Here is a 16,657-nt window from a genome sequence, read left to right as displayed (position 1 = left end):
TATTGAGTGCTGTACATGCTCATACTTTTCATGTTCATACTTTTCAATTGGCCAAGATTTCTAAAAATCCTTTCTTTGTATTGGTCTTAAGTAATATTCTAATTTTCTGAGATACTGAATTTGGGATTTTCCTTAGTTATCAGTTATAATCATCAAAATTAAAAGAAATAAACATTTGAAATATATCAGTCTGTGTGTAATGAATGAATATAATATACAAGTTACACTTTTTGAATGGAATTAGTGAAATAAATCAACTTTTTGATGATATTCTAATTATATGACCAGCACCTGTATATATATGTGTGTGTGTGTGTGTGTGTTTGTGTGTGTGTGTATGTATATACATATACACAGCCGCTTGAAAGTTTGTAAATCCCTTGTGCATACAAAATGCATGTTATTTTTTTATTTAGTACTGTCCTGAGTAAGATATTTTACATAAAAGATGTTTACATATAATTCACAAGACAAAAAAATAGCTGAATTTATTAAAATGACCCAGTTCAAAAGTTTGTGAACATTGATTTTTAATACTGTGTGTGGTTACCTGGATGATCTACAACTGAGTTCGGTGGTCTTTTATATCACTGTATTTAGTCTATAAAGATAACTTAAGCGTTCTATATGTCCCGACGGCAGGGGAATCCTGGAGTATGACGTATTGAGGGAAACCCCAGTACTGCAGCACAGCGTCACGATATAAAGTTAAGGAAAAGGTACTAACAGTTAAAGTAAATATAATGAATATAATAAATCTATTTACTAATATATTAATAATATAATATAATATATAATATATAGTATAATATATAATATAATATAATATAATAGTATATAATAGTATATAATTAATATATTCAATATAATGAATATATAAGCTAATATAGTGCACTTATTTAGTGAAATGCTCCCCTCTAGAGTTCATTTCTGTAGTGAACTAACTTGCTGTGGACACTAAATGACTTGCCTGAGGTAAATGTAATGCTATGTGGGATATTTTTCTCAAGCTGTTTTTTTTATGTCTTTCTGCGGTTGAAACACTGGTTGAGAGATTACACGCATATCTAGATAGTCTGTTCTTCTTCTTCTGCGCTTTTTCCTGTTGTGGTGGTTAGCAAACAGCGCTGCATTACCGCATACCCCTTCTGGATTAGAGTGTGAATTGCCTGGGACTGATTGTATTTGTCATCTTAACTGCACGAACAGGACGAATACATGTGCCGATACACCCCTAACATATATATACACACACACACAAAACACTTACGTACACACTCAAACACACACACAGATTTGTTTGTATCCCAGGTAATATCTCACACGAATACCTCAGTTGTCTAAATGAATTGCAGGGACGTGATCATAAACGACAAAATTACTTCCTTGATTTAACCATGACTTATACTCTTCGTTAACAGCCTTGTGAAATGACACTTCGTGAAGGCTTTTAGTTCTTTCACTGAAAAATAAATGTATATTTTATTATTGTGCATATATTTGAATCGACAAATCAATGTCTTGGTTGCAATGCGACATTTTTTAGCACATTTTATTGTGCAAATATGACTTGTTTTATGTTCATAAATTATGTTTGTGTTCAGTAGACTGCATGTGTGTTCTCCCCTCCTCTCCCCACTGTAGCCAGATCTTTTCCATGGGGAGTTTCACCACATTAGTGGACTCCAGTCTAAATGTCACCCACTACTGAAAGACAACTCCCTGCACCAGCAAGGAGCCCCTGCACTGACCTTGATCCTGCAGAAATGTCACGGTATCCACCCCGCCTTGACATTACACTGGAGAGAAGGGACTATATTTGCACATGAAGACTCTTGCCATTAAATATCCCACACAACCATTTGTTGAACCTTCTGTTTGTTTGGCTTTGAATGGACCTTGTGTTACCTCTCTGTTGTTTGTCTTTGTATTATACACTGGTGGTTACAATCACTTTCCATGGTGTTTACTAGCTGTGTACGGTCTACATAGTTAGCTACCTAATATAGCATAATCTTAACTGTAATAGATCCTCGTAAATGTTTGATTTGAAACGTTAGTCAAGTTTATCATTTAGTGCTATTTCTATAATACAAGCAAGTGTCTCTTTACATAGTCATTGCAAATAAAGAGTCATTTCATACAACTAGCTCTCCTTTTAAAAACTGCACATAGTTGATTTCATTAGAGACTGGCATTAGCATATTGACAATGCGTGCTGTTGCACGATTCTTTGTTGAAAATTTAACACCTGCAAATCTAAATATAGTATTGTCATTTTGTTTATTTATATATAATCTCCCAAGTGTCAGAGAAAGGAACATTTTTATGTTCTTGAGCACCAAATCATCATATTAGAATGATTTCTGAAGGATCATTTGACACTGAAGACTGGAGTAATTATGCTGAAAATTCAGCTTTACTGTCACAGGAATAAATTGTTTTAAAATATATTCAAATAGAAATTAGGTTATTTAAATTGTAATAATATTTAAAAATATTACCATTTTACTGTATTTTTCATCAAATGAATGTAGCTATGGTAAACATAAGGCCCTGTTTACACCTGGTATTAAGATGACCTGGTTTTTTAATCCGTCTCTTTTGTCAACTTTCAACCACTTTGTCCTGATTTCTTTGAGGGGAGGGTCTATGGGCGGGTAAATGTTTTTTTTTTTTTTTGTTTTGTTTTTTTTCTCAGATCTTTCAATCTAATGGACAAAATAAGCTTGTGCAATTTACATACAGTATGAGCGTGCACAGAGACAACAAAAAAACATATGTAGAGTATTAGCTTTTGTTTCTGCTCTGACAAGAGCCACAAGACCAAACTGGATTCTGTGAGTGCGTGTTAGAAATCAGAAATGGTGAGAGAACATTGTGCTTGGTACATTTTTCGTCTTCAAACCAAACTTGGGTCTTCAGCCAACAAAGTTTAAATCTCATCTGGCTAGTGAGTTTCCATAATGTTTGTGTTAGTTCAGTAGGTGGACAGAAGGCAGGTCTTTTGTGGCTGTTTGAACACATTCGACCACATAAACGCCTACGCTACGAAATCGACTAAAACACATCTTAATACCAGGTGTAAACAGGGCCTAAGAGACTTACCGACCCCAAATTTTTCAACAGTACTGTACTTTTTAGTAGGGATGCACCGATACCGATACCAGTATCGGTATCAGGCCCGATACCAAGCTCATGTACTTGTAGTCGTACTCGTAAAAATACCCCCGATACCAAAGACCGATACCTCACGTGACGTAACTGACAGAATTTTCCGTGCACAGAGACACCGATGGCAGCAGCATAAACAATGCCAGCCTCAGAGGTGTGGAAATACTTCAAAATTAATGACAACCCACACATTGCGAACTGCATGCTTTCAATCACAATTCGTTATCAATTAGTGAAGGCAGGATAGTCAGAATCGCACTGAATGACACAGACCAGAAGCGCTCTCTCTTTCTTGTGCGCGATCCCAGTTCTCTCAGACAGCGCGATCAGTTCTCCTCGTGCCTGAATCGTCAAATGCACATAGTTGTTAAAATGTCCATCGTGTGGAGTATCTCACGTAAATACAGTCGGTTATGGCTTAAGTGAACGTAAACATTTGGGTGAAAACAGGATATGTGTCAGTATCCATGGATTCGGTCTTAAAGGGTCATTAATGTTAATAAAACAACAAAATATGTTAAATAAATGTATACATGGTAAATAAACCTACTGTATCTGAAAAACAAGTTTATTTAATTTGTATCTATATAGTATTTGTTGTATTGTTTGTAATTTGTTTGTAAATTTCTTTTTATACAACAACAATTATATATATATTGGTAATTATGCCCTTTGAAGGTTATTGGACACTGTGACATTTTTGTTCTTTAAGTTTGTGACAAGCACATAAAAATTATTACTTTTTTTCATTGGAGTAATAATAAAGAAGCTGTCCTACATTCATTAGTCTCACTGAGTTGTGCTTGGAAAACTGCAACATCAAAAAAAAAAAAAAAAAAAAAAAAAAAAGAGAGAGAGAGAAATGAATAAATGTATAGGCATCGGTATCGGCGAGTACTAGAAAAAAAGTATCGGTATTCGTACTTGGTCCTTAAAAAATGGTATCGGTGCATCCCTACTTTTTAGTATTGATTATATTTTGGATGTAAAATGTGTTGTAATTTCTTTTTCTTTGGAACATAGATGCGCTGCTGCCTAATATTTTGGGTTTAGACTTTGTACAGCAGCCTAATTTTGGTTTTGGAACAGTTAAAATGTCTGTTCTGGAAGAACATGAAAAACGTGAGTTTTATGTGCGCACAGTGTGACGGAAACCTTGAGGGATTGCAAGGGGAGTAATTCAGAGGAGAGTTTCATCATTCTGGCGTTGGATTCAGCACTGTCCTCATCTCTGTTTCTCTCCTTCAGGCCCAACTGTGTTCTGTCCTGTAAAATTGCTTTTAAATTACATTTCTAGGTTTCTCCAAAGATTTCCTTTACTGTCTCTGGCGGAGAGGAAATAAATATCCATTTGGAATATCCAATTTCAACTACTTCTGTGCTATGGATGTTGACAGTGAGCTGGACACAATGTACCATTCAGGTCTTCAACCCTCAGTGTTTTCCATATATAGGATAATTCTGGATTTTTTATTTATTTATTTATTTACTTTAAGATTAGTGCTGTCAGCTGAACCTATTAAATTAGTGCAATTATTTGTGAAGAAAATAATGTGATAAAAACATCAAACCACGTTTACCAAGATCTATAATATAATGTCTTTGAATTATCCTCAGTCGGACACTTTTCTTAACAGATATTGACATATGCAGTTAATTAATCAGAATATTATTAATAATTAATTTGATCAAAATCAACATTTGAATTGATTGACAGCCCTAATAAAGATGCATAGTTGAGATTTTAAAATAATATCTGTAATAATTTGATAGGATTCTCATGCAGCGTCTCTATTTAACACATTAACACTTCATACTCGATCCGAAAACATAATCTGAAAATTGGATATGATGAAGAGTTAAGGGAAGCAGGGCACCCTGTACAAATCATGATAAATGTGTGCGAACGAGCCGCGCTCACCCATGCTGTGCCACCAGAGCTTCACTCCGCAGCCTTGGGCATCAGGTGGCCGGATTTAAATAGCGAGGGCCGAGGCCACATCTGTTGCAGCTGGTCTGGTGGAGAGAGTCGCCGATGCTCGGGTCTGTGTGTGCGAGATGACATTTAGATGAGCAGGGTTTACCCAGCAGCTGTGCAGACTCTGGTCAGCATGATGGATGATGGGTCCTGTTGCCTAATGTACAGCACACAAAAACAGGCGTGCGCTGTTGCTCGAATGCTTGTGTGTTTTTTTGTAAGAGGCAATGGCTCCCTTCTAAACCAGAATTATCTGTAGTTTGCGTGTGTGTGTGTGTGTGTGTGTGTGTTTCTGTAATAGCTTTATGTTCATTAGAGACAAATACACAAACTTAGTTCTGCTGCATACCAATTGTATCTACACTATGTTCAGAATAGTATTCTAGCGATTAATGCTAGTATTATGCTACGTTTTTGTCACATGACCTCATTATGACATTTATTCAGCTTGTGGGTCTGGAAATTAAAATGGATCCATTTTTCCATTTTGGCTAAAAATATCTTTAATCAGTCAAATAATGAATCAAGAAGGAAATGTTTCGAATTTCAGATTGATAGTTGATATTGCTTCTAGTTCATTCATCACTTTGGAAATAGTGCTTCAGTTGAGCCAGTGAATTGTGGGATACAGTATTACAGTGTGCTCTGGTAGCGTTCTGAACATTTGATATCCATACAAATATTGAATGCAGTACACAGTATACATACTGCAAAATGTATGCATAGTATGCATTCTGAACCCATATATGGATATGAATACTCTAGATATTGTCTTCCTCTTCTAGACTATATTGTTTTGGATGCATACTACCATACTTCTACTAGTATTTATAGTCATGTGCATATAGATAATCTTAAATATAGTCTTCTTCTAGAATATATGTAGTGAGTTTGGATGCATACTACCATATTACTTATACTATTTTTGTAGTATGCAGTTTGAATACACTTATGTGGATATGTAAAGTCTTGGATATAGTATTTCTCTTCTAGACGGTGGGGGTTTGGTTGCATACTACCATACTAATACTAATTATTCAGTATGAACTTTGGAATTTTATTTTTGAACTTTTGAATTATTTCAAGGAACTTTGCTGCCGTACCATGGGTGCAGCAGGCGCAATGATATTACGCAGCGCCTGTGACCCCCTGCTTGCACAGGGAGCGTGCCTTGCAACCATGGAGACATTTGTGAGAGACGCTGCGCAATATCATTGCGCCTGCTGCACCCATGGTACGGCAGCAAAGTTCCTTGATTATTACGCCGGAATGAGAGTATAGTTCCTAGCCATATTGGCCTAGAAAATCGCAACTTTTCATTTTCCGTCAGTCTTAGTACACGATGTAACTACAGAAGAGTCAAGTTTTAACTAGGAAAAATATCAAAACTCTGGTCATTTTTGAGAGAGATGCTAACGGTCTAATCAGATTCAATGAACTATGCTAAGCTATGCTAAAAGTGGTACCACCAGACCCGGAGATCGGCTGAATGGATTCGAAAACGGTAAAACTCAACTGTTTAACTCTGGGGGAGTTGGAAACTAAGCCTATTTTCAAAAAAAGTGGAGTGTTCCTTTAAGAATCCACTCAACAGCGCTCAAAATGCTAGGGGGAAATACTGGTATCATCACATTTTTAAAATTTCAGTGCCGAAGTCAGTACTTTTGACAACCCAAATGCAACCAATTAGATTATACATACTGCATAAGCAGTAGTAGTGTGGTAGTATGCATCCCAAACTCTATAAACTAGATAAGGAAGACTACGTGGGTTTGGATGCATACTACGCGTACTATTTTTTTTTTTAAGTATGCGCTATGCAATATGTATAATGTTAAGTTTAAGTATAGTCTTGTGTGGAATGCATTCAACTCATACTAGTTTGAGCTTCTAATATTTTTGCAGTATGATTGTTGTGTACCGTATACATTTTTTTGTCTTGACGCTACTCTATTTGTACTGGCTTTCTTGAAAGTTAAACATTTTGAAGGTAACATGTATTTTTTTTTATTTGTTTAGTTTGCTAAAGTTGAGTTTAATTGGCTATTTTGTTAAATAACGATTATGTCTGTCATTGAAACAGTGTGCGGTCACCTTTATAAATATAGTCAGCAGTCAGAAACCCTGCTGGTTTTTTGTTACCCAGGTCTTCCTTGCTCTGCATGAGGTGCACCTCGGCGCAGTGAATAATCCACCTGCCCCTGACATTTCACTCTTCCTCACAAATAATATCTCTTCACCAGACCACATGTTTGAAGCTCATACGGCTTCCTCCCGCCACATTACTGTAGCCCACTGTTGCCTTTTCCTAAGCAATTGAGGTGAGAACAGTGGGAAACCTCACCCTTCCTCCACCCTCTGCTTTCCCATCTCCTTTCACCTATTCAGAAAGAGGTTTTCCCCTTTCGTTCCTGCTCCTGATCTGCTGTGACAGACAAATGAAGCCAGATACTGAGCACTCTGATTGGACAGATGGGGAAAACACATCTTCTTTTTCGTTCTTTGTTCTATTTTTGGTACAAAGCTTTGCAGCTTTTGGATAATAAAGTGTTCTATGTAGTCCTCGGAAAGAGTGATTCTCCAAGCTTGAGGGTTGGCGCCTCATTGAGTTAAACCTTAGATGATGTCTATCTAGACGATAAACTGAAAATGTGGCACGTGTTGATAAAACTCACTTTTTCTCTTGCAGCTGACAGAAAGTCGATTTTCAAGTTGAGAAATATTCGAAATGTGTAACTATTACGCCTGACGATATGACAGGTGTCACCTATTGATTATGTTTTCATATTGGCACGCAAACAACCCTCAAATGACTGTGACAGGAGGGAAAAAAATCCATATTCTATCTGGCAGTGCATCAAAAGGACATCCGTGCTCATTTTTAGAATGAATCCTATCAACATGCACACAAACACGGGCACTCATTAAACTCCACAGTTTGTAGCTCAGAAATATCTTCGCTGTTCGTTGAAGGAGACATTAGCATCGTGTGACCTCTAGCATGCCGTTCTCCTTCCCTGCCTTTCTGTATCTACATCCTAATCAATTTGAGCCAGATCAAAAAGCCCGACATCTTCCTCTTCAAATGGATTAGCTCCTTTTGTGGCATCTTAAGGCTGATTGAGGGAAGTGTGCTGTGTGGAATACATCAGGACAACTGCCGCCCCATGCAGCACTGCTCGTGCCTTCATGTTTATTTATTGCAAAGCCCCTAAAAGGCAAAAAAAAGCACCTGTTTCCTTCCCTGGCTTCCTGTCAGCAAATGAAACCTGGGGACAGAAAGACTGCTCTGATGAGACGGATGCCTAATGCATCTGCCTGTTGTGCGTCTGTTGCCAAGCAGCAGATCAAACACAACACTGTCTTGGGTTAACTCAGGCTTTCCAACATCAGACGGTTAACCTTGAAAGATTTCGGATGTTTAGTCTGTATCATATCCGTCACTTAAGGGCAATTTACTAGGCCTGTGATGTTTGGCGAGATGTTCTTGTCAAGAGTTGAAATCAAATTTAGTTTTTATTGCATTGTACATTTCATAGACTGCTAGAGACTGACCTGGTTTGGTTGTTTCACATCTGTTTTTTCTGGCTATGCTGCACTTTTATTGCACCGTATTACTGTTATTTCATTCAGCTTATATCCTTTTATACATAATTTTCTCTCTTTGTGTTTTTAATTTTAGTGCATTTTATTTTTTAAATTTATAATATTAATTTTCTGGGTTTTTTTCTAGTTTCTTCAATTTTATGTTCTTAAATGATTTTAAAATTGATTTTTGCATGTTTTTATTTTTAAAAATAAATTAATTAGTAATTTATTTTTACTTGTTTATTTATTTTAATATTTATATATTTTTTAAATGTTATATAAATTGATATATGTATATATATATATATATATATGTATATGTATGTATATGTATATATATATATATATATATATGTGTGTATATATATATATATATATATATATATATATGTATATATATATATATATATATATATATATATATATATATATATATGTATATATATATATGTATATGTATATATATATATATATATGTATGTTAATTCTTTATTATGCTTGTCTATGTAAAGCATTTTGACTATTTTGTCTTTCTTCAAAGTATTATTCTAAAATGTAACTAGCAACTAGATTTTTTTAGCAACTAAGTTTTTTTCTGAGTGTGGCCTATGTATAATTCGTCACCACAATGCTAGGTGTTGTGGATATATTTTCCAGGTCATTGCTGTGTGGTTGCTAGGGTATTATGGGTGCTACGTTTTTGCTTACTAGCACAAGTGTCTATGATATTCTAGTATGGCTCTGGTCCTTTATTCAATACATTTTTGCACAACTGAGTTAAAGTGTTAGTTCACCCAAAAATGAAAATAATGTAATTTATTACTCACCCTCATGTCGTTCTACACCCGTAAAACCTTTGTTCATCTTCGGAACCTTAATATTGTACCTTAATATTATAAAGCGACGAGAATACATTTTGTGTGCCAAAAAAAAAAAAAAACGACTTTTCAACAATATCTAGTGACGAGCGATTTCAAAACACTGCTTCATGAAGCTTTGAAGCTTTACAAATCTTTTGTTTCGAATCAGTGGTTCAGAGCGTCAAAGTCACGTGATTTCAGTAAACGAGGCTTCAGGCTTGTTCGAGATGCATCGGCGCTGTGCAGGCTGATCGGCGTATGACATCAAAGTACCACGAGAACGATTCAAAAGCATAAGGAGTCGTATGCTCTCCAAACGCTCTCGCGGTACTTTGATGTCATACGCCGATCAGTCTGCGCAGCACTGATGCATCGCGAACAAGCCTTTCGTTTACACGATCCGAACCACTGATTCTAAACAAAAGATTCGTAAAGCTTCGAAGCAGTGTTTTGAAATCGTCCGTCATTAGATATTGTTGAAAAGTCGTTACTTTGTTTTTTTGGCGCACAAAAAGTATTCTCGTCGCTTTATAATATTAAGGTAGAACCACTGTAGTCACATGAACTGTTTTAAATATGTTTTTAGTACCTTTCTGGATCTTGAGAGGTTGAGTGACATTGCTGGCAATAGAGGCCTCACTGAGCCATCGGATTTCATCAAAAATATCTTAATTTGTGTTCCAAAGATGAACGAAGGTCTTACAGGTGTAGAACGACATGAGGGTGAGTAATAAATGACCCTTTAAGAATGCTCTGTGCCTCCTCAGAATTCTGTGTAAAGATGTAATGCACATTTAATGCATAAAAGCCAGAGTAAATTATGCCTGCTCAGACCCACCTCAATCCCTAGTTTCAAAGAATCCAGTTCTAATTGCTTTGCCGCCTCTGAGCAACATTATATCTATATAGATTGTATAAAGACACTTAAATGCCACTTCAAAAGCGATTCTGTGCCACCACTGGAATTCTGTTTAATCAGGTAAAAATCTTTTAGCAGGTGACAATCTAAAGCCGGACGATTTTAAGTATCATTCATGTATCATATCATTTAAGTTAACCACTTAAGACTATGGTTTGTTCAAATCTAGGTATGAGCAATAGCAATATTAATGCTTGCCATAGTAAATCCTAATTGATAAATTCAAATTCCGTCCTACGTTATTATCTGATATTTATTTTCTGTCTAAAATTCATCATGTTTTGCAAGTTAAAACCATCACAAATGTATCATATTCTCTTTAAATCCATGAATAAAGGAAATTATTCCATTAATAAAAGTTGACAGCCTGTCATTGTCCTGTGCAGGGCTTGAAAACGAAAAAAAAAAAAAAATTCAATCGTTTCACTCCGAGCAGAATCGGTATTTTAACGTTTCTGTTCCAGCGTTCCTTCTGTATTATTAACGTTCCGAAACCGGTTTGTTTTGAAAAAATAACGGTTAATAATGTTGTTATTATTTTTTATTTATTTATTTATTTATTGCATGTAGCCTACTTAATAATAATAATAATAATAATACATACAGCATTTTATTTAAAAAAACAGAGTATTTGCTGTCTTAGCCAATAGGCCTACAGTTATCTTTTATAACGAGATTCTGTCCAAATTTGAAGGCTAAACAAAGTCCCTTTAAGACAAGTCATTTCACTCGGCGGCCATCTTTGAAACGCCTCTCGGGCATCCTGGGCATCATGCAGCTCCTATCTCTTTGAATGGGGAAACATCAAATTCTCCAAAGCTGTTTGCCAAGCTTTCGATTAAATTTCATATTTGAAATCACCAATGAAATCTGACAACAACTGTCTCATAATTTTTTTTTCCAAACGCTCAAATCATGATAAAAAAAACAGTATTTAGGCTGGATCAAGCTAATGCGCATGCGCAGACCTAAATGCGCGTCTCTTGTGCCTCATTTCGGAGGCGCGCATCTGACTGTTTCTATAGAAACCGGTGCTTCTAACGGCCGCTGCAGTGACGCGATGACTTTACAGGTCGGCGATTGGCTCTTATTTTGAATCATGTCTTGTGTTATTCTATAGTCTTTGGCTAAACATACGTATTAAACGAAAGGAAAACCTATCAACGGTTTATAAAGTATTTTTTCAAGATATTTTAAAATGTTTGCTGCATGGTTAAAAATACCGACACTATTCCTGAGAGGAAAAAAGATATATAGGCTACATCGCATTTTATTATTACATTCAGAAATAATGTAATTTATCGGTAAATAAAATAAAATGTTTACAAATAGCCTGTCATATAGCTTTGTTTATAATGTTTGTAGACATCCATTATGAACAAAACTGACCTAATTTATTTTACCACAAAACCTCTAAAGTTAACAGTTGGCCTATTCAGGCTATAGGCTATGCCAACGTCAAGCTAAAACGAATTTAAAAAAAAATATTAGAAATAAAACTAAATAAGATGCTAAACGAATTAATTTAATCTGAAGCCTACATTTCTCATTCGACACTGTTTCCATTTTCGAGACGAATAACTATTAAGCTTTGTACTTCAATCGTATTATTGACATCATCCTTCACATAACAGCACAGTCAGGCGGTGGTAAACGGCAGATTGTACCACAGAATTGAATTGAGCAGTGTAACGTTTTATATGTTCGGTTTTATTTTAATTATTTAACAGGCTGCAATATCAAGTAAGCAATGCAAGAATTTGTGTGTGCGCGCGTGAGGCGCCGGCGCGACCACTGGATTTTTTCCCCTTCTAAGAAAGTAAACTGTGGCTACTAATGATGTAATTTAATGCAAGACATAATTCATACATTTACAAAAGACACTTAAATAACGAAAACAAGCAGAATGTCTGTTGTCTTTCCTAGATCTTTGGAGTGCGCCACAATGAACCACTTTTGTTTTGTTAATCTGTAGACCTAATTATTTAAGTGAAACATTTCGCGTAGCCTATAGGCCTAAATATTCCCTTTTATTTTATATGTGTTATGTAGGCCTATTGTTTTATTCTGTTTTCTCCGGTCACAGAAGCGCTGCATGCGTGATGTGACGTTGTGTGAACTCGTTGTGCAATTTTCGCTGGTTTCAAATCGCACAACAAGCTGCATATTACTTGACATTCATTTTCACTTAAATGCTTGACGGTTGGTGACATATATCATCGGAAAAACTAATGCCAGGGCATTGCCATTGTGATTTACCTAATCTATGATGACTTGACAGCTGAGCCTGAGCGCTTCAGCGCGGGCATTTCACTCACTGTAGAGCCTGAGCGCGGGCATTTCACACACTTTGGATGCGTCAGCGTCACATTTGCATAGGCTGTACTATTTGAATTCGTGATTGGTTGACTGCCAAATCAAAATATTAAACAGAACGATAAAATAACGTTATTAACCGGTTAATGGCCATTTCAAATAAGCGTTTCTGTTCAGAACGATTCAATTTGATTTCGTTTCCGTTTCTGGTTACGTTCCGGTCAAAATTTCGTTCGTTTCCGGTTTTCGTTTTCGTTCCTTGAACCGGTTCAGAGCCCTGGTCCTGTGTATGTATTGCACAGGGCAAGATTGAACTTGCTTTCCTGCACAGTTTTCTCTAACACGCTCTCAGTGCCTGCAATGCATAATTTCCTGAGATTCTTCTGCCTTCTGTTCTTTGTGCACAGGCAGAATGAATGGCTCTCTGTGTGTGAAGTGGAGTAAATAGACACGTTTATCTGTGCATCGGAGTGTTGATGAGAGCAAGTGTGTAGATGCTTATTAACCGTTTCATACCGTGGGCCTCAGAAATATCATATGAGAAGGCTCTTTGCACACCATGTGCCTGGCCCTTGAGACTGGACACTGTCTGTCTTTCAGCGCTAACCTTTGTTTTGGACGCAGCTCTGGGAGCAGTTTCTGTCCCTCCCTCTCTATCTCTTTGTCTCTCTGTATCTCATTTCATTTTCTTGCTTGTTCCAGTTTCCTGCTCGTCCCTTTTCATTTTTATCACGCTTTGTATTTCTTTGCCATCTCCTCTTTGTTTGATTTTCTTTCTCCTTTTTGTTGTGCCACCAGCTTCTCACTCTAAATAAAGTAATCAAGCTCAGCACTTTATTTTCCTTGGTGTGCATTCTCACATGACAGGTTTCCTTTCTCGCTGTGGCTTTAAAAGAAAATGTGGATCCTTGAAAAAAAGGAAAGGAGAAGAAAAAGCCTGTCCAAGGAGATAAGAGCCAACCTGTGGGAAAAAGCAATCAGAGAAACACGAAACCCATATTAACCCACAGGACGACATTTAGCACTCAGACCAACACTGATCCTGCCTCTTCAGAATCAGATGGAAAGAATTTCATGGGCTGAAACTCAACTATTTTGAAGGACATGTCCAGGTGACATGCCACCCACATATTAAAAGAATTCAGAATTTGGGAAAATAGGTGCTTAATTATGTAAACAATAATGTCACAACGCAAAAATTCTTAATGGACATAAATATAAGCGTTATTTTATTTACATAAAGCTTACTTTTTTATTTGATTTCTTTTCATTTTAAGGTAAAATATAACATGTTTTTGTGATATTCACCCCACAAGATTTGCAAACCTGCACCAGATTTTAACATCCTGTTTAAATAGCCTCTTTTGCTCCCAGTACGTCAAGGAAAGTAGGTGCGATCTGCCTGAAAAGTGTCTTTTGTATCATTTAAAATTGGTTAGCATGATCTTGGCAAACTGAACCCGTCAGCGTCTGATTAATTGCCGCAACATTAGACAAGCACTGCAGTGTTGGAGAAATGGCCTTCACAGTAATGTTAGATTGACTGGCAAACCCAAGACTGTGAAAACAGTCCAGACTAAAAGCCCTTGGCTGGAACCCAATGAACCCCTTCAGCTGAGGGCCCTCAGGCCCCTTCATTACAGCGCACAGACGTGCCAGTATAAATACATATTTCAGCTTCAATCTGAGCTGATTCGAGTTTTACGCCTGATACTGCTCATGCGAAATGTGGTGTAAACGCTGAGCTGTTCAGACAGACAGTGGGAAGTGCGAGCATAGGGCAGATTAGCCGGCGTCCTCCGGCAGTGTTTCAGGGTGTGTGCTCATCCTCCTCTGATGAATAAGGTGGACGACCTCAGTGTCCTTTAGCTGAACTCCATATGGTAATTCACGGTGCACTACATTGAATAATACTGATAGTATGGAAAATGTGGAATTTTGAGACTCCTTCATGTATGAATGCACCTAATGTAAGAAATTTGACCTTTTGCTGCCTTTATTTTCTCAGGACAAGCCAGATGCCACCTACAGCATCTGCTGCTCTTACTAGAAGTACACAACTAGAAGAACCAGCTTTCATGAATCCACAGAACGAACAGGGGAACCATGGAGAACATATACATGTGGCGTCGTCCAGCTCGGCCGTGCAAAGAGCCAGTCAGATGCTGCAGGATCTGGGGCGGCTTAAAAATGAGATGAGGAGTCTACTGCAGGTGAGAGCTTCAGAAATCAATGCTAACTTTCACACTCTGATAGTCCTGTTTTTGGTTTAGTTACTAGAATGGATCTCTGCAGTGGCGTTATCAGTCTTGGCCAAACCAATTAAAACTTGAATTGCTGTCTTGTACTAATTTGTCAATATTCTTAAACAGGTCGATGGCTAAAAAGTGGCTTTGCAGAAAAATTCTGCCTGTGATATATATTTTGCCGCATACAGACAAAGTAGCCTCATCTCTCTATCTATCTATCTGTCTATCTGTCTGTCTGTCTGTCTCTCTCTCTCTCTCTCTCTCTCTCTCTGTGTATATATATATATATATAAGGTATAATGGTATTGAAGTCATGGTTCGGTACGGGTTCGATAAAGCAGGGGGGAGAAAACTAAACATAAAACTGCTTCTTTTTTCTTTCTTCTTTTTGAACGAATTGTGGCTCTCTCTTTAAATAAATTTAATTATAATTAACATTTTCTTAAGGATAAAAAAAATCTATCCCGGTAGACTATATACTGGGAGCCCTTTCTTGCACATTACTATAATATTAAAGGTTACAATTAACAACAGAGCCCAAACTATTAAATTCAGTTGCTATTTATATTTAGATATAATAATCAACACTAAAATAAAAAATAAACATGTAAATTGCACATAAGATTTTTTTTATTAACTTCTAAATCTAATCATAAAATTATTTTCCAATTATTTTTCTACTCCAATTCATTTTTGAAATACTGTGTGATCATTTACACAATTATTTTCATTACTTGTTTTCATGACCAATTTATTTAAACATATATTAAATAATTAAGACATTACTAACAGGTAAAGTAAATATATTGAATATATAAGCTAATATAGTGCATATATTTAGTAAAATGCTCACCGAGTTCATTTCTCTAGTGAGCTAACATGTGGACAATAAATGACTTGCCTGAGGTAAATGTAATGCTACGTGAGATATTTTTCTCAAACTGTTTTATTGATGTTTGAAACACTGGTTGAGAGATTACACGTAAACATATCTATGCATCGATCCTCTCTGCTTCTTCTTTTGTGCTTTTTGTAGTTATGATGGTTAGCAAACAGCATTGCATTACCTCACATACCCCGTTCTGGATTGGAGTTTGGATCGGCTGTTACTGACTGTATTCGTCATCTGACGAATACACCGAACCGTGACGCTTCAGAACAAATACATACCGTTACACGCCTATATATATATATATATATATATATATATATACAATCATACCGCCCTGTCCAACTCCTGCAATTGATCAGCAGGTTTCTGTTCATTTAAAGTGGCCCAATGACCTAAGTGTTGAGCTCTGGATCGAGTTAATCTAATTGGAGAGGGACCACTGATGAAATCAAGCCAAGACACCGAACCGAGACATTCGCCTCTCACTGACCAGACACCAATTTTTTCAATTGTTTCTTCCCTTTGCCACCCACACTAATAAATTACAGCGCCTCTTCGTTTTTACCAAATGTGCCACTGCCTGTTTCCATCCATTACTGTCACCCTCGCTCTCCCAATAAACCATTGAGTTTCCAGGCACGTCTTTTGCGGCTGAAAAATTCCATCAGCCCAGAATAATGT

The 16,657-nt window shown here is 36.7% G+C and overlaps 1 protein-coding gene across 3 annotated transcripts in view; it reads left to right on the top strand.

The window, feature by feature from the left end:
• The window catches only part of kiaa0586 (KIAA0586 ortholog), a 140,743-nt gene that overhangs the window by 40,867 nt on the left and 83,219 nt on the right, over positions 1-16,657 (top strand). For all 3 annotated transcript variants that reach the window (XM_051867298.1, XM_051867296.1, XM_051867297.1), the window contains one exon: positions 14,844-15,048. In XM_051867298.1, the coding sequence (XP_051723258.1) occupies positions 14,844-15,048 (205 nt within the window). The remainder of the gene's footprint in view (positions 1-14,843; positions 15,049-16,657) is intronic.

The sequence above is a fragment of the Ctenopharyngodon idella genome, chromosome 17, assembly GCF_019924925.1.
Source record: "Ctenopharyngodon idella isolate HZGC_01 chromosome 17, HZGC01, whole genome shotgun sequence".
Lineage (NCBI taxonomy): Eukaryota > Metazoa > Chordata > Actinopteri > Cypriniformes > Xenocyprididae > Ctenopharyngodon > Ctenopharyngodon idella.
This window is presented reverse-complemented; position numbering and strand designations above follow the sequence as displayed.